The sequence below is a fragment of the Struthio camelus genome, chromosome 1, assembly GCF_040807025.1.
Source record: "Struthio camelus isolate bStrCam1 chromosome 1, bStrCam1.hap1, whole genome shotgun sequence".
NCBI lineage: Eukaryota > Metazoa > Chordata > Aves > Struthioniformes > Struthionidae > Struthio > Struthio camelus.
The window spans coordinates 88,816,894-88,840,973 of NC_090942.1; the positions used below are offsets into that span (position 1 = coordinate 88,816,894).

At 40.4% G+C, this 24,080-nt stretch overlaps 1 protein-coding gene across 21 annotated transcripts in view; it reads left to right on the forward strand.

Annotated features, from left to right (window-relative positions):
• The window catches only part of RIMKLB (ribosomal modification protein rimK like family member B), a 61,805-nt gene extending 45,908 nt beyond the window's left edge, over positions 1-15,897 (forward strand). For 17 of the 21 annotated variants that reach the window (XM_068955585.1, XM_068955531.1, XM_009687187.2 and 14 more), the window contains 2 exons: positions 1,213-1,416; positions 3,013-5,617. In XM_068955585.1, the coding sequence (XP_068811686.1) occupies positions 1,213-1,416; positions 3,013-3,476 (668 nt within the window). In that variant the 3' untranslated portion in view covers positions 3,477-5,617. Of the gene's footprint in view, positions 1-1,212; positions 1,417-3,012; positions 5,618-7,883; positions 8,065-9,827; positions 9,984-15,370; positions 15,443-15,695 lie in introns of those variants that run through there. The other 4 variants (XR_011143195.1, XR_011143188.1, XR_011143190.1 and 1 more) reach the window with 1 other exon arrangement.
• The last annotated feature ends 8,183 nt before the right edge of the window (positions 15,898-24,080 follow it).

The window sequence follows — 24,080 nt, forward strand, 5'->3', positions numbered from 1 at the left end:
GTTCTGATGCTCTGTTTGTTATGAGAAACACTTATGTTTCGCAAGCAGTGTTTTGTGTTCTGTAGACCTTAAATCCATGTCGAAATGTTCAAGTTGGACTTTGGAGCATTTGTTGGAATTCCTCCTGACGCATCATTTTTCTGAATGCTGCTGCGTTTCTGTTCAGTTAGTTAAACTAGGCAGTTTATTAATTGTTTTTCATGATCTGTTAACATTGCAGCATAATTTAGTGACAATTCTGCCACAGGAATTTGTTGCAGCCTTATTGCAAAACGTAAATCTAGTATGATTCATTTCTTTTGTTAAGAGCCCTTAACAAAGGGGAAGAGCAATTGAGAGATGTAGCTAATAGAGGAAAGGGGGGCATTGGTGTGAGACTAAGAAAGAGGTGAAGAATGGTAGAGTCTGTTTCGGGAATACCTTTCGTCAGTATTAGTAAAATTGAAAAAGGGCAGAGAGGAAGTCTTCGAGGTCATCTAGAAATAAAGGGGGATGAAAATGACAGATTTAAGGTTAAATGCAAAAAGTCTCCGAGATGTTTGCTGGCAAAAAAGGCAGTGATTTCTAAAAGAGTTTTTTTTTTAAAGTTGAATTACTTTCACTTATGTGTTTAGTGGAATATTCTACTAAATTTATCTCATACCAGATACTTTGGAGTCTCTTTGTAAAGCCTCATTCTAGAGTTGTGAGTTCTTGCAGGTATCAGAAAGAGCAGCTCTTGGTCACTCCAAGTAGTAAAGCAGTTCTGCCGCGGCACACTAGTGACTTAAGAGTAGAGGTGTTTTTTTTTTTTCCCCTCTGTTTTGTGCAATTGGTTCTTGTGTGTCGAAGTAGTAGGCTGTGGTTCCCAGTTTTCTTGGATGAGTAAGCTGTGCAATTAAATTTCTGCTGCTCTTTTAGTATTTCTTCCATTTTTTCTCTCTAAAAGGGGTTGAAATCACAGGTCACTTGCTTTATCTAAGAGCCCTATTTATTTGTTTGTATTTTAATACTTACTGGCTCCTCAACTCTTTCAGTACTTTGAACACTGAGAAGCACTGAAGCAGTGGAACACTGATCTCTACAGAAGAATGTGTAAATGGGTTTTAACTACAGATAGGGCATGTGAGAATGGGCAGCATACTGGTCAGATTTTTTTACTTGTGCAGAATCAGCAACGTGGATCCAAATTGGTAGCTTCTTCCAATCCCACAATGTTCTTTCTTCATACAGGCAAAGCTGTGTTCCTGGCAAGAGACAAGCACCATTTGGCAGACCTGAGCCATTTGATCCGTCACGACGCCCCTTATTTATTTCAAAAATATGTTAAAGAGTCCCATGGCAAGGATGTACGAGTTATCGTAGTAGGAGGCCGTGTGGTGGGCACCATGCTCCGCTGCTCAACAGATGGGAGGATGCAGAGTAACTGCTCACTTGGTAGGAAAAGTATTGTTTATAGTTTTGATCAGAACTTGTGAATGCAGTGGGACTGAAATGACAAATTCAACTGAAATAAGCTGCAGGATTTGTTTTGTATTTATTGTGCTTACAGTAGGAGGTTTACAGAGGGAAAAATGAGAGTGAGGATTAAGTGAGAAGGGCATTGTGTAAACATGGAATGAGAGATAATGTCTGCCCCAAAGTGGGCAGACATTTAGGACAGACAAAAGGGAGGGGAGAGCTGTAAGAACACGCAAATAGAGCAAATGCTAATGTCATGCCAATGCCACGTTATTGTTGATTTAATCCTGTTTTAAAAAAAAGGAAGAAAAAAAAAAGACAGGGGAGGGAAAGGAGAGAGCCAGTTGGCAAGATGATAATGTTAAGAGAGAAAACTGTTGAAGGCAATCTGTCTTAAATATGCGTCCTTTCTTGGATTGTATTATGCAGCTGCTGTGTTGGCCTCAATCTGTCTGGCTCCTCCCTGCAGCTTTTTTCCTCAGGACTGTGTCTGGGAGGAAGAGGAAGTTACTGCATAGATTGTAGTATGCTCAGAACTGAGTTTCTGCATAGCTTTGAGTGTAGGAGGGAGGGTTTTCTGAGGGCAGGAGGAGGGAAGGAAGAATTGGACTTGCCTTGACTGGCAATTTAACTGAAGCTGTGCTAGATAGACATGAGCAAGTATAGGATAAAATGTGTACATGTGTAGTACAGTTTTGGTTAGTCAAAATGCTTGAGAAATTTTTGCTACTCCTTTCTTTATTTTGAGCAAATGTAGCCTGAAAGATTTCTCTGTTAAATGTTTTTTTAACTTCACTATTGTAACAGATGAAGTCTGGGAAGGTTAGTACTTAGATGATGGGCTGTGAACTGGAGCAACTGAGGTTCAGACCCAAGTTTTCCAATAGGGCAGTAACCTCTGACAGGAAGGTGTGAGGTACACAGCAGATGGTAATGTCTTAAGCCCACCCCCCCAGTTACATCTGCCAGAGCTGTAGTCATATCAGGAATATTTTATTTAATTTTACTGAAAGGTTTCTTTGAGAACTTAGAAATACATATTCACAGCCTCTACGTTACACGAAGAAACAAGGGCGATTTTATGTCAACCTGTATTGTTCATTTTTCTTGCTTCTTATGCCATTTGCATCATTAGTTTTCTGTAACAGGGAGACTGATCCTAAAAAAGGGAAACAAATGCCCTTTACAGAATGACAAGGTGGTTAAAATTGTTTCATACCACTGTCCTAAAGTAAGAAGGAAAGAAATTTTTGTCTCTTTGGTGATTGATTTGTTAGGTTATCTTTTTAATGGCCTTCCTTCTTGACTGGAAAAGTCATCACACATCGTTTTTTAAACAAGTCATAAAATCATCATAAAATGAGTACTTTCAGTAGGTCAGAATCTTTTGAAATCCTGATGGATCTTTAAGATCATTAGTAGCCTGTGTCAGTCCCTTTCTGAGTCATTAGCAATATGCTTGCAGGTCCTTTGATTGCTTTGGAGGTTCCCAAACAAAAATCACTGGCCTGTCAAGGAGGAGGTCACCTGTGACCAGATCATAGACAGTGAGTTTTTTTTCACTTTTTCCAGGTGGTGTAGGTATGATGTGCTCACTGAGTGAACAAGGCAAGCAGTTGGCAGTCCAGGTGTCAAACATCTTGGGGATGGACGTGTGCGGCATTGACCTACTGATGAAGGACGACGGTTCATTCTACGTCTGCGAGGCCAATGCAAATGTAGGTTTCATTGCCTTTGACAAGGCTTGTAATCTAGATGTAGCTGGTATCATAGCGGACTATGCCGCTTCTCTCCTTACCCCCGGTCGCTTGACGCGGCGCATGTCCTTGCTCTCCGTGGTGTCCACGGCAAGCGAGACTAGCGAGCCAGAGCTGGGCCCTCCAGCTAGTGCCGCTGTCGACAATATGAGTGCTAGCTCCAGCTCTGTCGACAGCGACCCTGAGACCACGGAGAGAGAGTTGCTCACCAAGCTCCCGGGGGCTCTATTCAACATGAACCAGCTATTAGCCAATGAGATCAAACTTCTTGTGGAGTGATGCCACATGTAAATACATGACCAACAAAACTCTCTCTTGTAAATTTTTTTTTTAAAAACCAACTTGCAATGCTGTTTATCAGAGAAGCTCAGAGAAATGGAGGGGAGGGGTCAATCAAGGGAGCAAGATTAAAGGCATGTATTCTGAGATTGCCCCTACTTTTTTGTGTTGCATAAAATTGTTTTAATTCTTCAGCATCATTTTTTTTTATTGAAGATGCTCAGTTCACAGCCTGAATGGAAATTTTATTTGGGTGCTGCTTTGGACCCCAAACGTATTGCAGTGCATGTGTGTTCACAGGAAAGCATTAAAGCATGAGTTACACTTCAGAAAAGCTGTCTAGCAGCTCTCTAGAAACTTCTGTGCACCAGCTAAGCCTCTTCTACCTCTGTAAGGCTTGATTCTGTAAGTTGCTGAGTGCCTCTAATTTCAGTGAGAGTTGACAATGTTTAATACCAGATATTTCAAAGTTCCTGGACGCCTGCTTTTCTGACTCTAGTAAGTGGGAGCTGTTAAGTTCAGCATCCTGTTACGGTCACCCCTTTTTGACTTTGTGGGATATGGCCCTTTAAATGATGAGGCAGAGAGAAGTGTCAGTTCACTGAACTTGAGCTTTCAGTACAGTCTGTAACTTCTGCCATCTTGCCATGTTTTGTTTATAAAGCTTTTGAAGGAGGATTTTTAATATTTGTGTTTTTCTCATTTCAAATCCCAGCTTTGGAAGGTATGTAGGGAAATTGGTCATATTCTATTTGTGGTGGTAGTGGCACGTTTTAACTATTTTTTGCATGACTGGAGGAGATAAGCAGCACTGTAGTGTTTGGTGTACAAAATAATGTTTAATCCAATGTGAAAAAGAATTACACTAGTTTAAACAAACGTGCATTGACTTGTATTTGTTAGTGTTTTAGTCTTTTTGAGAGAGATCTGCTATGTTAATGTTCCTTTTTTTAATACATGCTAGTCCAACACTCCCTTCTCTATGCCTGCATCTTTAACAGTGGCCAAAGTGAAAACGCTGCAGACTATTTGTTAACAAAACACTGAGTTAAAGCCTGTACCTTTTTTTTTTTTTTTGGTGTGCTTTTGGGAGGGAAATGTGGTAGGGTGTGGAGGAGGGAAAAGTTGGTTGAAAGTGATTAGACATCTACAGGTACTTCAGGATAAAGCTGCAGTTCATGTAATATCAGTATTGCTAGGCTTACATTTTCCCCACTGAAAATACTTAAAAGCTGATGTTGGCAGAAATCCAAAGAGTACATCCAGGGAGAAATACTCAATTCTTAGCTTTGGGAAACATGCAGCAGATTTAAAAACAAAACAAAAAAAAACAAACAAAAAAATCCCCTCAACCAGAATAAAAAAAAAATATATATATATATAACCTAGGTCCATAAGCAATTAACAAATTGATTCTGGACCCTTATGTGTGTATGGTGTGTGTGCACACACTTGTGTGTGTTCTCGTGCGTATGTTTGCTCTGCTTTATTTCTTTTAAGGGTTTTGCTGTTTAGCTCCTAATTTTTTTCCAGCCTGCCTGATTTTCATCAATCTTTCTGGCTGTGCATTTTCTCATTAGCTTGATCTGTTTTGGAAAACAGAAAACCAAAACAGAGATACTGAGTCCATTTTTAAGTTGCTATCTTCCCCCTCCTCTTCCTCTTCCTCCTCACCCTTTCTCATTCTTTTCCCATATTTTGGGTTCGTAAAGCCCTGGAACTATAGATTATATATATATAAATATAAGCCTCTTTTTAAAAAAAAAAAAAAAAAGAAAAACGTTTACAGCTGAAAAATAATCTTGTGAAAAATAGGGTTTGTTTGGAGGGGGGGTTGTCTGTGTGCAATGCTGCTGTTACCTGGATACTTTAATGGAGCATGTCACATGTACCCTCTGAGGCACTGCCCACCTCTGGCCCCTCCTCACCTCTCTGCTGCTCTGCTGTTTTACCTTCACTTGGACCTTAAACACAACTCACGGACACTATGCAGAGAGTCTTCAAGAGGCAATAAACAGAACAGTATTAACCTGCTTTCATGGAGGTTTGATCATGCTTCTTTGTACAGTTTGTTTTTTTTATTTTGAGGAATGTAATAAAATGGCTTTTTTTGTAGAATTAAATATTATTATTAAAAGCAAGTGAAAGGTTGACTGTTGGTGTTAAGCAGGTGAAGCGGACCAGCTGGTCTAGCAACCAAAGGAGCTTCAGCAGTCAAGGTATTTTCAAACGCTTTACTCCTGAGCCTTCCAAGTGCATGGGTTATAACAAGAATACAAACGTCTTTAACTTGCATGAAGAGTTGCAAGCACACACAACACAAAAGCAATCTAATTTTCTAGTCATTGTGCAGTAAGCTGCCTCTCCAGAGACTCTTCTCCCCTTGTTTGCTTTTTAAAACTGGTAGTTGCCTCTACTCCTTGAGAGCCTGATAGGGTTGATCCTTCCCTTTTCAGCTGTAGCACACATTGAGCACACGTGGAGTAACAGCAGGGAGTAAACATAGGCTAGTTAGTACAGTAGAAAATCTGTATTTTTATCACTGGAAACATCTTTTAGAGCAAAGAGCTGGTAACTGAATGTTATGGGCTGTTTTGTGAATCTCCTTATTGTTTTGTGGAGAAGTGCTGTTGCAGTCAGGAACTTCAAATTTCTATCACCCTTTCAGAATGTCCTACTTACATGTCAGTATACTAATATTTGCCAAATAAAATACATACACATGAACTTTTTTGAAAGGCGAACAGTGGATTGGAGAACTTAAAGAGTTTGGCTCCCTTGTGTTCAGATGCTCCCAGTGTGGATGGTACTTCCTTTGCTAGTTTGGAGAAGAGTATGTATAGTGCTCAGGGAGGAAGAGAAAGGATTTGAAACAATTGCATGCATGCATTTGGACATTAGGTGTTAATATTGCTTAGGAAAACCTTACTTGAGGATTTGTTGATATAAATGGACACACCTATCTGATAAATTTACTCCTTACGTATTCATCGCTCCTGAAATAGTGAGATGTGTAGAGGTTGTGTTGGGGGGGAAGATTTCTTGTTTTTACTTTAAAAAAAACAAAAACAAAAATCCCACTAGTGTGTGGTAACGAGGAAATATTTCGCACTGAACGTGAACTTTACAGACATCAGCTTTATATGCTCTATTTTCTTTAGTTCCATTTGCTAAAAAACACATGCTGAACTTTCATACAGTTGCACTAACACTAACTGGGTATTTGATTTTGGAAGCTTGTGTTGAAAAGGTAGTCAGCATAACTGGATTAAAATAGTGCTAATACAGCTTATGCTGACAAAAGTATTTTTGTATTTTTTAATATTTGAGAGCGCCATTTAGAAACTCTTGTTTGCAAAAATAAGTTTCTTAAAACTAAATCTGATGGACTATTGGTGATTATAACAGTAGAGAATTCCTTTGTTCAACTGAACTTGTTTACAATTTATGTCTTACTGTGTCAATGTATAGATTGTATCTTAAGCTCTGTATTTAATACTTTAATGTGTTTTATAAAATCTCCTCTTCTTGGAATGCTACAACACCTCGTCCAGAACACACTGGAAGGCCAACGCTTGACGCCTCTGTGGACTGTAATATTTTTGTTCTGAGCTAAAGGTCGCTCTTGGAGGGTTTTTTCCACTTCACATGCTGTCGTTCATGTGTGATACTTACTCAGGAAATAACTTCGGAACTTCTGTGTATGTCAGACACAAAGGAGACACTTCTTCAGATATTATACTGGACTTCAAATTCCTACACATGAAACCAGTGACATTTGCTAAATCTTTACTCCCCCTAATTGGAAAAAACCTGCCAGTAAAATATGTAAGGGACCTTAAGGGCTTAGAGAGACTTTGTGAAAGCAAATTGCATGTACAATATCTTTCTCATGGCTCGCTCTTTTTGAGAAGGTTTATGGGCTATATGGCTGGTGTGAGACAAACGACCCACTCCTGTTCTCTCTATGGAATTGTAGGTGCTCGGACAGGTAACCTCTGTTGCTACTGTTTTTTTTTTGTTTGTTTGTTTTTTTCCATTTTTAATTTTTTTTACTATTCTAGGAATTGTTTTAAACTGTAACACTGCAGGATTTATAACCAGGTGTTTGCTGCCTTTTCCTTTGTTTTATTTCTTTAAGTCTCTCTTAACCTTTGAGGGTGACTTTTGGAGCATTCTGATGGAAGATCTTGGCCTGCTGTTGGAAATTTCCAAGCCTCTCGTATTTCCACTTTGAGTTGAAAAGTTTTGTTTTGTTTATTTGTTTACACTGATGTTACAAATTTGATGTGTGGATTTTGGGTGGGTACTGTTATTGCTCTATTTTGTGTGACTTCTCTCCCTTTTTTTAGAGAAATGTGTTCTAACAGTTCACACTTTCTCACTGTTCTTTGCAAAACTTTTCAGGAGGCAAAAAAGTCAAACAGTCCAGAGAAAACCTTCCCTTCTCCCTTTTCTGATGGCGAGAGTGAGAACTTATGAAAAGTCCTTGAGAATGTTCCTTCCTAAACTTTCCCCCCCAGTAATGCAAGCGGGTAAAATGGTAAACGCAGCAGTTTGGTGACATCCAAAACCGACCTGTTGTCAGGTAAATTGACTGTTTTCTGATCTTATTGTAACCTTCATAAGTTTGCTAACTTGTCTACCTTCCTTTCTTCCCATTTTCCCCATCAGTTCATTCTGGTGAAACTTCTCGAGTGATTTCTTTAACAGTGATATTTAGGAAAAAATCCTGCTTTTCTGTTTCCCATCTTTATACATGCTGACCTTTAAGAAATCTGTCATTATCCTTTACTTTGCTCAGGTGAAACAACAGTGAGGGTAGATTAAAAGCTGCCTGATGTAGATATATGAGGGATAGTTTTCTAATACATTAATTCTGTCTCTTCTTTATCACTTTTAAATTAATTTTCCTTCCAGTGTGCTATTTTAGTTTAGGTATTAGAAAGATAAGATACTTTTCAGTTGCAAAGTGAGCATAAAATTTAACTGCATCAATTAGGAGTTGGCAGGTATGAAAAAACTAGCACCAAGGTTAAATTAAATCTAATAAAATTTGATAGAGCAGGATCCTGTAAAGAGGGCAGATGGGAGAATATCTATGCTAAAGAAAACAACTGTGGGGTTGATTGCATCTTTTGGGGGCGGGGGAGCATTTTATGTTTTCCTCACTGCTATATCTAAATACTTGCGTACTTTGTCCTTCTCTAGTACCTCCCTCCCTTGATCTCAAACTATTTTAAAGGTATTGGGATCTTATATTTTCTACTTCCTCTAAGGAGGAGAAGCTATATTTTACACACAGAATCTGAGGCAGAGACAAATATCAGACCATTGGAATATCATTCGAAATAGGAAGTATATATAACTTCAGATAGGCTTTCAAATTTTGCAGTGTTTTATTTCCCAGTACACCTGTAAAGAATTAGCATTAGTTTCAGATTTTTTTTTTTTGTGTGCACCAAAAACTCTTCTAGATCATCATAAAATGCTTTTCATCTTTGCAATCGGTATTTTCTTGGAATGCAGCAAATTTGCCAGCAGTGCCATAAAGTGCAGCTTCAAATTAGGGTGGAACGGAATAATTTTTAGAGCCAAATTTTGCTCTCAATTACACTGAGGTAAACCTGGAATCACTCTATGAAAGTCAGTGGAGTGATATCCAATTTCACTGGTATAATTGAGTGTATAATTTGTGTCTTTAATTTTACTTGCAAGGTAATTTTACAGACCTGTTGTACTTATTTTTCCAATGCTTTTTCCTTTCAGACGTACCCACTACTTGCGTCTCAGCACTGGGCAGGCCTATACCTTTATTTCTGTATATATTTGTGCATCAGCTGCTATAGGACACGGGTGTAACACTTTCAGGCATGTGGTTGGGTGACTTTTTGGGGGAGAGATTTGTGGGTTTTAATAATATCTAAAAAAGCAATTTCTTTTCCTCAAATATGTTCAACAGTTTCATGTTGGCTCACAGTTTTGCATCGCGTATTTGATTTCATATGTATTACTTCAACATTTTCTTGAAGGTAGAAAATACTAGTGCTCTGCAGTGTCTGCAGGCAAGCTTTGGTGGGGAGAGTAGATCAAAATTTACTGCAATCTGCAGAACTTACTGTCTTAAGCTTCTTTAATATTGATTGAAAGATGGCTTTACAGATCATGCTCCTTCTTCTTTCCTGGAATGGCTTTCAAAGCCTGATGTTGATCTTGATTGTGCCTAGTGCTTTGCATAATGTGTGGGGAAACGTTGTACAACTTGAATAAGCCATGACATTTTAGACAAAGGATGATGATTATGTAAGTGCTGAACAAGAACTTCTTCTATATGCCCTTCTGCTGCAACAGAATAATAGATCTGGTAGGTGGCAGCAGTAGCAGAAGAAACTCATGTGGCTGTGACCTGAGAAACCTACAGTACGGGGAGAAATGGATTGCAAAATGGTAACTGAAGTAAGGGGGACGGAGGAGAGAGGCAGAGCCCCTGAACTGTACCTTTGAATGGTGAGTCTAATTTACTGAATTATAACCATCAGAAGGCTAGTTGTAATACAGTAGACAGATTGATCTATATAATTTACTGTCTGGTTACCTTATGTCCCAATTCTGACCTTTGCTGGAACATTCTGGTTTCCCCACTGCCTCTGTAAGTTACAGTATGCCTTAGAAACTTCGTGAAAATTACCAAATCTTAGATTTGTGGAAAGTAGGAAAGGCTGGAAGAATTCATCTTGTCCATCTCTCTGCCCCACAGGAAGATTAGTCCTAGTTGTGCTATTTGTCACGTGTTTGTTTTAATGTCTTCTAAAAACCAAAGATAGATGAGGAAGACTCTGCAGTCTGCTTAGGCTGTCTTTCTCTATGCTTATATTGGAATTTTATTTTATGAGGAAAAAAAATGTCCTTATTTCCAGCCAGTGGTCAAGTCTATGGGCTGAGAGGCTGGCTGCCTTTTTTTTTTTTTTTTTTGGTCTTTTTCTACAACTTTTTAGACTGTTCTTATATGTATTTTTCTTGCACACATCCCTCTTGGAATGTTCTTGAGTAATTTATCACAATACTACTTGGTGATAACTGACATGACATGGATGTATACTTACATTAATTTAGCATTTAATCTCAAATGTAGTTTCCTTGGCATCTAAAGCTGGTTCCCCTTTGCATGTGAATTATACTAGTAGTGTCAACATTCATTCTTTTTGTGCGTAGAGCATAGTTTACAAATGCACTGTAGAAAGCAGTCAGCTTTATGCTCTAGTGGCACTTTAAGAAATCAAAATTTTCACATGGTACGTTGTGGTTACTTGAGATTTAGGTACAACAGCAGGGATGGATCCACCTGTAAAAAATGAATAGGCTTGGCATGAGACTCAATCGTATCATGAACCATTCTGATTTTGTCCAGTAGGGTGCAGTGTGCACATTTATGTAAATAAGTTGTTTTTTTTTTTTTTTAAATTCTGATGTGATTAGAAATTTTTTCTATATTTAAAAAATCTCTTTGAGGCTTTCCCTCTCCATTTCTGAATCCTGGCTATTTTTTGATTTAGGACATGTTAATTTACCCAGTCATTTCAGTAAATCCAAACTGTTAAATACAGAAGATAAATTGCTTTCTAAGTTGGTACCAGTTGTTAGCCCATTAAAACAATGAAAAGGTTTTAAGGACTTTTTTAGTTATTTGAGATGATTAAATGTCTTTACAAAACATTCTTTTTAAAAACTTTGGTTCTATATAATGTTTAAGTATTTTTATTAAAAAAAAAAAAAAAAGGGCAGGGGGAGACGGAGGAGAGAAAATTAATACAGGTACAAAGGAAAAATGCAAAATGTCTGCAGGCAACCCCAATGCTGTCAGTCCCAAATTTGGACATATTAAGTAAGAGCTCTAAACGAGGAAAAGCAGAAAAGTATATCCATTTCCCCCCGTGCGAATTTTATGCAGGTGTTAATTACTTGTTTGAATATTTGCAGAGGACCACATTGATTAAATGATAGTTGTCTTAGAAATACAGTGACAGTAATGGGACAGTATTCTTTATAGAGATCTCATATATCTCAAGATTGAACAAATATTCAAAGCATCAACAGTCAGAATTGTGTTTGAAAATGGGGAAAAGTGGCATGTGCAGAGTATATAGTGTTTCTGACTTACAGTTAACAGTAGTTTCAGTCACCACTTCTAGATGTAGAATTAGCTGTTGCACTAGTCATTAGAACATTCCATAATAATAATACCTCAATTTTAAGTCAGTCTTTTCCTACCAGAGATGAAACTGCTGACACTAGGACAGTTTATCTTTCTGCAAAGAGAGGAAAATGGGAGAGAACAGCAGGATATGGAATCACTAATGAACAGTCTAGCATGGAGGGTTTGAATCTGGATCAGTTGAAAATGCAGAGAAATGTGACAGTGTAGATTGGGAAGAAAGTTCTCTTGTTAGTCCCAGTGTATACCAATATAGGGAATAGCACAATGTTTTTTTTTTTTTTTTGCTTTCATAAAAGTGTTTCTAGTTCACTTTGCAGCTGAATATTAGTTGATTAATTCCAAATTCTGTTTCCTTTAGTTATCTGGGAGTCATATAAGTCAGGAAGAACACTTGCACATTGCAACTAAGCAGAATTTGAGTATTTGATATTCAGGTCACTAAATTGTCTGCACATACCATTTTGGATCACAGAAAACTGGTTTGCTTTTCTTAGTTACTCTTCACTTTACATACAGCCTTTAAAAGTAATATCTGGACCTCAGACTGGAATCCCCGACCTGAGTTACTTCAAAGTGAAAGCAGATCAAATGTGTGAAACGAAAAATAGTTTGGGCAGAGAGACTTGAAAAGAGCCCTGTTAAAGAGAGTGATGAACGACGACTACATGGGCGGTGAGGCCCATATAGAAAGTTTCTAACTGCGGTCAATGGTGAAGTGAAAGAAGGAAAGCAGCTTGTGGTAGCAGAAGCAAAGGAATCTAAGCATATGTCGGTCTGTCAGCTGAGATAGAGATGAGGCAGAAAAACAGGTCTTGCTGATCTTGAGCATTCCCTGCTTTCTGCTGCATGGAGGAAATCTTACTAGACTTTCTGTACATAATATATGCTAGTTATGCTAGCCTGCAGGGACTAGATATTAAGGGAAAAAAGCTGAATATTGACATAGAAATGGGGTAGAGGAGAGTGTGGAAACTAGTTTTAGTACTTGCCTACAAGAAGGGGTGGTCATATGGATTAAAATATTGCTGTACTTAGGTTAGATGATTAATACTGTGAAGGAGAGTTGGTTATCTGACCCCAAACATGGGCATGTTTACCCAGATCCACCTGTAAACTTATGCTTCCCAGCAATTTTTGGAAGCCATGCTGAGGTGGAGAGGCATAGAAAAGTTTGTAAACCCTTTTAATGAGCAAGGGAGCCATTTTAGGTAACTCTTCAATCGTTCAAGAAAGATTTTTCAGGAGTAAGACAAGCAGGGATTAGAGTACTCTCTGCTCTTCCACATTTTTACACGGGCCTGCCAATACGTGATGTTACTTCTTTTCTACTGAATATGACATAGCAAAGCCTTCTATTTATTGCAACTCTGATCAGGTAGAGAGTTTCAGAAGAGGTGGGCAGAATATTTTCCTTTCTTTTAAATAGGCTTCCAAATAAAGGCAAGAAGTAGGTATGTGAAAGGAAGGATGGTTTTCAACTTCTCACTCTCTGATGGAGAAGCAGATTATGAATTAGTCTGATACAAAAGTAGCATTTACATTGCACTCGGGCAAGACATTTTCAGGGCATTTCTCCATTCCCCAACTATATTCAACTAATCTTCTCCTCTTCCTTTCTAGAACCTCAAGTAGAATGTTGGTCTGCCCTAAGGAAGAGAAGATGATACCGGATCAAAATTAGGCTCTTAGGTCACATAACAAGGCAGTCTAGGTGTTATTAGAATACACAGAGTCTGTATAATAGTGTGTCAGCACATTAAGCTCTACCTGGTGTGGTGAGGAAGGGCTCATAAAACGACTTATGTGGATGTGTGTGTGCCTGCGTCGTCTACTTTTTATTTGGAGGCAATTTGCTATTTGTAGTTGCATATATTAATCTGTCTTGGTAATAGATTTTTTCCTTGGTTTGGAAAGGAATGTATTTGGAGAGTTAGATGCATCGCTCTGTCCATTCCTATAGGAGGCAAACTGGTTAAGGGAAAGCAATCGAAGTGCATAGGATCTAAAAGACTAGTTGCATCCAAACTCTGGTCTGAATTGGGCACCCATTGATGTTGCTGGAGAGAGGGATTTTTGGGTCTGTTGTTGTTGTTGTTTTTTTTTTTTTTTTAATAAAAGAACAAGAAGAAACATTTGAAAAAGGACTTTGAAAGTGTTGCATACATTGAACTACATCTTTAGTGGCTTTTTTTTGCTTTAAGAGCTCTTTGTGCTTCTGTATATGTGTCTTATTAAAAGAATGTTGGCTGTGGAAATATCTCTGGTTTTTAAGGCTGAAGTCAATTTTAGAGGAGGAATAGGCTTGGGTTGCTGTCAAACTGACAACCAGGAGCTGTGCTAACCTGAACCTTAACTAGATGGCAATAGATGGTTGTGATCCATCATAAATTTTGCTAATTTATATGTATATTTTTATTGTGATATATACAATACTAACAGAAGTCTTTTTTGTCAAATAGTATACTATATAGCTGTCAGTAGAAAGTGTGGTTGCTTTTAGTGGACTTTTTTTTTATTTCTCTTGTAGTGCTAAGTGTTTGTCCCCAAGTGCAGATACTATATTTTAGTAAGTAATCTATGGTTTATCATAATATAGCTATGTAAGGACTACATTTTGTCTTAAACAAATTGCAATATAATTGAGGTAGCTTTTTAACATAGGAATAGAACAGAAATGGAATGTTATTAAATGTGGTTGGAGTTTTTCTGAATAAAGAATTGTAATCAGAAAATGATAATTTATCAGATTCATAAGCTTTCATGGGTATGTATTAGTTCTAGAATTTACTGGGAAGATCTTTCCAGTGCAAAATATTATTTCTTGTTGAGAAAGGGAGGAAAAACCCATACTAGATTGGTCAGGAACCCAGATGTTGCTAGCTCTTGCCAGTTGTTCAGTTTTTCTCTGCAGACTTCCTGTTTATGGTAGAAGTAATGATATTGAGCTCCCTTGATGCTTAGTTTATTAGGGTTGAGAAGTACTTACATTTTGGGTAGGAAGGAGCTAGAGAAATAAATACAGCATACAATATTACATGGATAAAACAGGAAGGTGCCATGAAGCAGAAACAAGAGGCTGAGCTGTAGCTGTATATATGCCTTCAACTCTGTCTTCTCTGCGTAGTGAAAGGTCAGGAGTCAAATGACTGTTTTGGTTTTACCATGATGGGAAATGGGAATGTCATGTTCACTTTTTGTGCAGCTATAAAGATTTCCTGCCTGGTGTTTACAAGAGGTGCGGTTTGCCCAAGGATATGTATATGGAGTTTCTCGTCTTCACTACTACTGTGCAAAGCACTGTCAGTACCATTCTCTGATGGATTCTGTCTGTTCAGTGGTATTGTTTATTATGCACAAAACTTGTATGATATTTAGGAGTTTCAGAAGGAAATTTGGGATGTTGGTGTTTATTTTCCCCATCTATCTAACACATACAAGAACCACAGAAACAACACGTTTTAGTTACTCTCTCCACCCACCTCTGCAGCAATGCATGGGAGAAGTAGCCCAAATGTAGCATGGTTATAGGATTGTTTGTCCCTAGCTGAATGCCAGAAACGTTTACTTCCCAAACGGCAGATACTGAAGTTTCATCAGTGAGAGAACTAGGCAGAAAGGTTGCAGTTTGAGTTTGCTAAACTTTTACACAAATTTTCCTCCGCATGAAATATTTCCACAGGAGTGTAATGCTTGTGAAAGATGCTGCTGGATCAACTGTTGCAGAGGTTGAACTCCTCTACCCAAAGGAAAGGTAACAGGAACTAGATTTCATCTTTAGAATACCACCTTCACCGTGTCTCACTCCTTGACCTGGAAAGACCTTTTCCAAGGTCAGAAGAGGAGTTTGGTATCCATGGCTCAGTCCTTGGTGCATCTATAATACAGCTCTCAAGGAAGCCAGTTAGATGCCAGTTACAGAGTTCTTTTTTATGATGCCTGCTTGAATTTCGGATATTACTATTTTCAGGAGAAAGACTGACTTTTTCAATGGTTTGTTTCTCTAGGTTTTTCTACATCACCACGAGATCTTCCCTTCCCTCTAATGGGGACACTGCTCTCTTGATAATGTCCCCTTCACAGAGAAGGGAAGAAGGGATGGATCAGCAGCAATTTGAAGTGGGGTGATGTCCAGACTTGGGGTTAACAGTCATAATGAAGAATGTCTTGCTAACCTGGAGAACCAAATAAAGGAATTGTGAATTATAATTCCTGTGAGTGTGATGTTCTTTTTGCTGTCTTCTGATACAGTTAAGCCAGAAAAGTAAAAGCTACTGGATTATCTCCATCTTCTTATCTCTTTTTTTCTCCAGCAGTTTCGTTCTGAAGGATTCCAAAATGCTTTATGCTTGCATCAGTAATTTTCCCAAGTGCTTTGGTAACCCATTATCAGGCCTTCAATTTCATTAGTCATGTTATTAATTAACCTAACATACCAAGAACACAAATCTTTCTTTCAAAAGTTTTAAAAGGAAAAGCGTGGTATACCGTAGTGTAATAACATAGCTTGTAGTATGTGTGCTTGCAGCTTTGCTGACTGCTGGAAACAAACTACTCCTCTTTTGATCTATCAGGGATTCTTTAAACTATTAGATAATGTGCATTTGGATGTTGGGGTCATAGTGGGAAGGCTAGTTACAGACATGATCATGCAAATTATTACAATATATTTTTTCTGAAGAGAGCTAATCTTTAAAACCATGGAGAATTGATTTTGCACATACTTGATATATCTATTTGATTTCTTATTAGTAAATTAACTATATGTATGAAGAGTTAAAAATCTACCAATATTAGTTTTATAATGTGACAACTTGGAATGTGTATTGTGAAACAAATTAAAATAGAGAAGCAAGATACTGAATTGATAAATTATCAGTAAACACCTCTTATTCTTGACAGGGTGGAATGTTCAGTGTCCTTGAAATCCTTTCCTTGTATCTTGAAAACCTGGCTATCAGAGGCCTGTGATAATATGAAGCTTGACAAAATTAAAGCTTTTAAACAGATTGAATCATCTTTACTGAAACTGAAGTAGACAAAACAGAGCCAAATGTTTAAGACCAGGTTTTTAGATTAGATTGCATCACACCTGTCTGAAAACTAGCACAGTTTAGGGAAGTGCAGGAAGTACCCCAGATTAGAAGGCAAATGAACAAAGAAATTAGTTTCAAGGTACTCTTTAGGCTAAGAGTTTAGCAAGAGTGAGGGAATTTTGTGTTTTTAAGAACTATCTTATCTATATGATAACCACCAATGTATTGTAGCAATGAAAAAGGCAAACAATTTAATGTTCACATGTTTCTAGAGAGGTAGTCCAATCCAAAAGAGAGGAGTGTTTAATGCTATTGTACAAGAGTCCTGTTGAGCCATCATCTGGAAAGCTGCAAACAATTGTGATTACTCAAATTTGAAATGGAATTCCTCATAGTGGAGCACGTCTTCTAGGCTAATACGTTCTCTGTTCTCTGATGTTATAGGAGACATTACAGGAGCTTGTTTTCTGAAACCTATCACAGTGTGAAGGTTGCTCCTAAAGAAGATCCCATGTGGTGATATTAATATTTTTATTCCTGCTTTGTGTAGGCTTGTTTTGGTTATTTACACGTCAGTGGAAACTAGGAATGTGATTGATACTGTGTTTGTAGCTATGTCTTTCCTCCAATGTCTGCAGTTTGTGGTTAGTTGTGTTGCAAACGTGTACAACAAACCACACCTCTGATAGCGCATGGTAAGCAGCTAAAATGGTTGCCTCTGAAGGCTTGTGGCCATTTTCTCTCTTACAGTTCAGTAATTAAGAGTATACTGATGCATATGCTAATGCTTCCATATGTACTTTTTATCCTTTTCCGTAATATTTAATGTTATAAAAATGGAATGAGAACCTTTTATTTCTTACAGTTTCATATATACTCTCATACTAAGATGGTTCTAGGTCTTTATCTGTAGCTCAGTTCTGTTTTTTTGCCTCAGCTTACAAATATTCAGCAATGTCCTCTCTGTTTTACTGCCTGAATTTCATGGATTTGCTCCTGCTGCCTTCCTGTTCAAGAATGCCCTTGGTTCTTCAAAATGTATCTACCTACTTTCTCACTGGAAAAGACCTGCTGTTGTTTCTACTCCTCATCATCAGCCCTACTTGCTCTCATCCCTGGTTCTGGTTGCCTGTCTGTATATCTTGTACCAGATGCACACACAGTAGCATATGGTAGCACAGAAATTTAGTATTTCTTTGTTCAGTATCTATTACAGACAACCATTCTTTGATGTTTGTATGAATTACCCCAAAAGTTGTTCGTTCTTTTTTGGGGGGGGAGGGGGCAGTGACACATTCTGTTATTGCACGTTTCTTTTTGGTATTTCACAGCACAAAATGGAATAGAAGTTAAACATGTTAAAAGAAGTTAATAAAGAATAGATATGTCTAGTTTCACTGCCATGCCTCAGCAAATGAGAGCCAGTGAATTGCAGTACAGAGAAGTTAGTGAGACCTTGGCTCTTGCACTCAGTCAGCTATCCCTTTGTGAGAGGGATTGATCTCCTTACAATCCATCTTCTCCCATACCTTGCTTGCTAGCCCCAATTCAAGAGCTGTGGTCAAGAATATGTTAGTAACATAACATATTAAGTTTTACTGCTCTTTGACTTTAATTTATTCCTTTGAATTTGTCCTTTGGATATTAATACTGGATGCCAATAATTGGATATTCATAGTAAAATTTGTGGCTGTTAGTACAGTGATAATAGCCATCTAGTAATAATATTGATCAATGCTGTGATGTTTAGGAAACAGTTCTCTTCAGAAACAGTTCTCTTGCATTTCTCTTGCATTTCCTCTTCACTGGAATTACGTTTTTGTGCTGCCTACAGAAATGGAGAAGTCATTAAACTATGATCTGCTTAGTGTAACGAGGGCTTGATGTGGAGTATGTTTGTATCAGGACCATCCTGGGAGAGATGTAATTTGGTTCAGTTCAGACACTGAGAAACATCTATAATTTGACTGGCGTGTGTTCCCAGTTGTGCATGATATAAGCAGGCAGCTGTGTTCTGACCTTTTTGTTTCTCTGTGTCACTTTCCTTATTTTTTTCCTTATCACCTTGGTTGCTTCCCTGGGACGCTCTTTCCTTCTCCCAACAACTTGGCTACTGTACATTGACCTGCAAGTGTTCAGCAAACTAGGTATCAGGTTTGAACTAGGCATCACATCATTTTCTCTGCTGGTCATGCATCTGATGTTGCGCTCCCTTCCACTTTTTTTCCAGACATGCTGCTTTGGAGGGCTTCCTCTGCTGAGTTAGTAATGATGCTGAGAAGGGAAAGCATGCAGTGCAATGGAGCATCAATGCTCAAAAGCCTCAAGGATGGAGTCCCTGGGAGAGAGGCTACTATTCTGTACTTTTTCCTTTCCCAGCCCTTCATCCCCTATCTCAGCTACTGGTGCACAAGCTAGTAAGCTAAGCACAAGCTGTGAAGCTAAACCCCATGGCATTTATTGGCTTACGCACTTTATGTTAGACACTGGGATGCTTCGCTGTTTGACATAAACAGCACTTTTCCATGCCAGTGGGTGACATCAGTGATTACTGTGTCAATATTGCTGTGCTTCTCTCTTGCTTTGCAAATGCCTGCTTCTGACTCCGAGGCATATTCCTTGGTTTATAGCATTTGCTTGCTGTGGTCCGGTGTGGATTTACCACCCCAGTTGATCACAGAATCACAGAGTGGTTGAGGTTGGAAGGGACCTCTGGAGATCATCTAGTCCAACCCCCCTGCTCAAGCAGGGTCCTCTAGAGCACGTTGCCTAGGACTGTGTCCAGATGGCTTCTGAGTCATCTCCAGCGAAGGAGACTCCACCACCTCTCTGGGCAACCTGCTCCAGTGCTCACTCACCCTCACAGGAAAGAAGTTTTTCTTCATCTTCAGACGGAACGTCCTGTGGTTCAGTTTCTGCCCGTTGCCTCTTGTCCTACTGCTGGACACCACTCAAAAAGAGACTGGCCCCATCCTCTTGACACATTCCCTTCAGATACTTGTACACATTGATGAGATGGCCTCTGAGTCTTCTCTTCTCCAGGCGAAACAGGCCCAGCTCTCCCAGCCTTTCCTCAGAGGAGAGATGCTCCAGCCCCCTCATCATCTCTGTAGCCCTCCGCTGGACTCTCTCCAGTAGTGCCATGTCTCTCTTGTCCTGGGGAGCCCAGAACTGGACACAGCACTCCAGGGGAGGCCTCCCCAGGGCTGAGGAGAGGGGCAGGATCACCTCCCTCCACCTGCTGGCAACACTCTGCCTAATGCACCCCAGGAGACCATTGGCCTTCTTGGCCAGCAGGGCACACTGCTGCCTCATGCTTCACTTGTTGTCCACCAGCACTCCCAGGTCCTTCTCGGCAGAGCTACTTTCCAGCAGGTCAACCCCCAGCCTGTCCTGCTGCATGGGATTATTTCTCCCTAGGGGCAGGACCCTGCACTTGCCTTTGCTGAACTTCAGGAGGTTCCTCTCTGCCCACCTCTCCAGCCTGCCCAGGTCCCTCTGAATGGCAGCACGGTCTTCTGGTGTGTCAGCCTCTCCCCCCAGTTTAGTATCCTCAGCCAACTTGCTGAGGGTGCACTCTGTCCCTTCCTCCAGGTCATCGATGAATACATCAATGGGCAGTCTTGGACCCAGGACTGACCCCTGCATGCTCTGACAATGTCCCTATATTCCTCCCAAGTGGCCTGTCCCCTTTTCCACATTCTGTAGACTTCCTCCTTCTGTTGGAGTTTTGCCAGGAGCTCCTTCCTCATCCATGTAGGTCTCCTGCCCGCTTTGCCGGACTTCTTCCTCAGAGGGATGCACCTTTCTTGAGCTTGGGGGAAGTGATACTTGAATATTAACCAGCTCTCCCAGACCCCTCTTCCTTCTAGGGCCCTACCCCATGAGATTCCCCTAAGTAGGTCCCTCAAGAGGCCAAAGTTACCTCTCCTGAAGTCCAGGGTTGCGATACTGCTTATTGCCCTGCTCCCTCCTCGTAGGAGCCTGAACTCTTGCCATCTCATGGTCACTGCAGCCAACGCTGCCCCCAACCTTCACAACTCCAACTAGACCTTCTTTGTTTGTTAGTACAAGGGCTAGCAGTGCAACTCTCCTCGTTGGCGTCTCCACCACCTGAGTCAAGAAATTATCATCAATCCTCTGCAGGAACCTCTTTGACTGTGCCTAGCTGTGCTCTCTTCCCAGCACGTGTCAGGGTGGTGGAAGTCCCCCATGAGAACCAGGGCCTGTGATCGTGAGGCTACTTCCAGCTGTCTGTAGAAGGCCTCATCGACAACCTCCTCTTCCTGATCAGGTGGCCTGTAGCAAACCCCCACAACAGTGTCACCCATGTTAGCCTGCCCTTTAAGCCTTACCCATAGGCTCTCCACTTGCTCTCCATCCACCCCGAGGCAGAACTCCATGCATTCTAGTTGCTCCCTCACATAAAGAGCAACTCCACCACCTCGCCTTCCTGGCCTGTCTTTCCTAAAAAGCACATAGCCAGCCATGACAGCATTCCAGTCATGTGAGCTATCCCACCATGTCTCTGTAACTGCAATGAGATCATGGCCCTGTGACCACACACAGATCTCTAACTCTTCCTGTTTATTCCCCATGCTGCGCGCATTGCTATACAGGCATTTCAGAGAGCCAGTCGAGCACGCAGGTTTCCCAGGAGAGGTGCAAGAGGATCCTCCGTAGCCATGTCCCATGCTGTCTCCTCTGGCTGTATGCACCCGCTGGAGGCATCCTGACTCGAGCGGTGTTTTACTGACTCCCCTGCCACTACACCACTCCCCTTCCCCCGTCTTGCCTAGTTTAAAGCCCTCCTTACCAGGCTGGCCAATCTGTTGGCAAAGACGCGCGTGCCCCGCTTGGTAAGCTGGATCCCATCTCTCCCCATCAGCTGCCCATCTTCAAACAGGGTCCCATGGTCATAGAAACCAAAGCCCTGTTGCCAACACCAGCGGCGCAGCCAGTTGTTCACTTGGAAAACTCATCTACTCCTCCTCCTGTCCTTTCCCCTCACAGGCAAGATTGAGGAGAAAACGACCTGGGCTCCCAGACCCTTGACCACCATTCCCAGAGCTCCAAAGTCCCGTTTGATGGCTTCCAATTTGCCTTTCGTGTTGTTAGCGCCCACCTGGAAGATCAGCAGAGGGTAGTAGTCCAATGCATGGACAAGCCTTGGCAGTCTTTCCATGACAGCTCTTGTTCGAGCCCCTGGCAGGCAGCAAACCTCTCTGGACAAGAGGTCAGGTCGGCAGATAGGTGCCTCCGTCCCCTGCAGCAGGCAGTCACCCACAACAACCACTCGCCTTTATGGAAGGGAGATGAGTAATGCTGGACTCCAAAAGCACATGAAAGGTGCTAGGAAGAGCTTCTGTCAGAGACAGAATTCTAATTGCTCCATATTTTTGTTCAGCTTTTTTATTAATTTTTTTTATACTTTTTTGATAATGCTTTTAAAGATCTGTGAGAAGAGAAAATCCTTCGTGGGTTCTACCCATCTCTTCTTTCCTAGGCACTCTGTACAACAGCTATTAGCTCTGTCCATAGTATTACTGCTTCTTCCCTACAGCACTGAAGACCTAGGACAAAGATAGGGAAGAACATAGTTTTGCTTTGAACTAAGCTTCCAAGAGAAAAGAATAGGATGTTGCTTTCTAGCCTCCTTGATACCCATGTTCCGCTGCTTTAGTGGTGACATTACTTGTTTTCTCTAAGAATCAACGTCAAAATGAGACAGGAGAAAGCAGGAAGGGAAGGGGTACAGTCACTTCCAGCTGTAATAGGTCGATAACGGACCAAGTAACCAGTGCAGAATCAGATCTGTGGGGGTGGGAAGCTTGGGCTTTTAGAGAAATAAAGGAGCAATCAATACAGTTTTCTAGTCCCTTTTCTCAGACTCTATGGCCAGTGCCACGTAACAGGTAGGTACATCTCCTTAGACTCTCCTGTAACATAGGAGCACAGAAAGTTCTGCTGTATTTGCAAGATAAGACTCAGAAGAACCCCTCTACAAAATCATTCAAAGTGCTCCCTGCAGCCTGAGTCTTTTGATGGCTCAGACTGATCTTTTGTCTCAGCCCAATGTTAGTAATAGCACGTATATATTAAAAATAGCTGTGTCTGTGAGCAGGGAATGGAAATGAAAAACAGCAGCCCATGAGACTTCTTGTTGAAATAAGCAAAGCATGAAACGAGAGAAGAATAGGCCAAGTAGAGGGAAGGAAAAGAAGAGAATTTTCAGTATCGAAGTTTTCAGGTTTTGGTAACATGGGTGTGCGTAACTTGCTGTTGTAATACCCTGGCCGTGATTTCATCAGCTGTCACATTAAGTCAGTTTTCTTGTATGGGAAACCTTAAAGGTGTATGGCTTTGCTTAGACGCAGCAAGACTGTTTTGTGTGGTCATGGAAGTAGTAGCAGAAGGATGAGAGGGGCCCTTGAAGATGCTTTCTTTAAATTCAATTGCTCCCATTGCTCTAGTAACATGTTATTTTACAGACTGATTTAGTAGGTGTCTTTCTGGTCTAATTGCAAAAGTCACTAGTTCTTAACTACTGAGAGTTTCCTTTTTGCAACTACGTAAGTGTCTTCTGGTGCTTCTCACAAGGCTGGCCATTAAATGGCCACTCAAAATGTTGAGTGTCTGTCAGCTTGCCTAAAGGGTTGCGGGGGGGACCAGAATTACTTTTCTCTGCAATTTTAAAGAGCTGTGGTTATCTGCCTTTGTGCAACACTGTTTTGCATCTTTAGTAGTATGGAGTTGCTGCTGGGTTTTACACTAGAGCTAGGTGTGTTTCACTGGAAGTTTAGGTATTTATTTAAATGACAGCAGCATTGAATGTGTGTTGTTCTAGACAATATACAAAAACCCCCTACTCTGGAAGGTATATAATCAAAGCAAGACAAGATAGAAGGAACTCAAAGAAACAATGATGAATAGTAGTTGCAACACATCTGTGGTCCAGTGACAGCTACCCATTCTGGTTGGGTATCCTTTGGATTGAGAAAGATGAGAAACAACCAAGATTCTCTACGTAGGCTGACTTCTATACCTGTATGCATCCTATTTTTTCACCTCCATATATGGAATTACTGCTACAGAGTCATATCACATGTACAAGGAGAAACTACAGACATCTGTTCTTGAACAGCTAATGCATTTCCTGGCCTGCATACCCACAGGGAGGGCAGTGGTGACACACCTTCCCATGCTGAGTTGCTAGTTTTATTTTTCACAGAGAGCTCCTAGTGAGCTGCAGGCTGTTAAAGAGATCAATAACAAAAGTGAGCAGAGAGTCACAGGAATTTACTGTTATGGGCACAGTGCAGACCCATCTGAGATGATCAGAACTGCCTCAGAAAC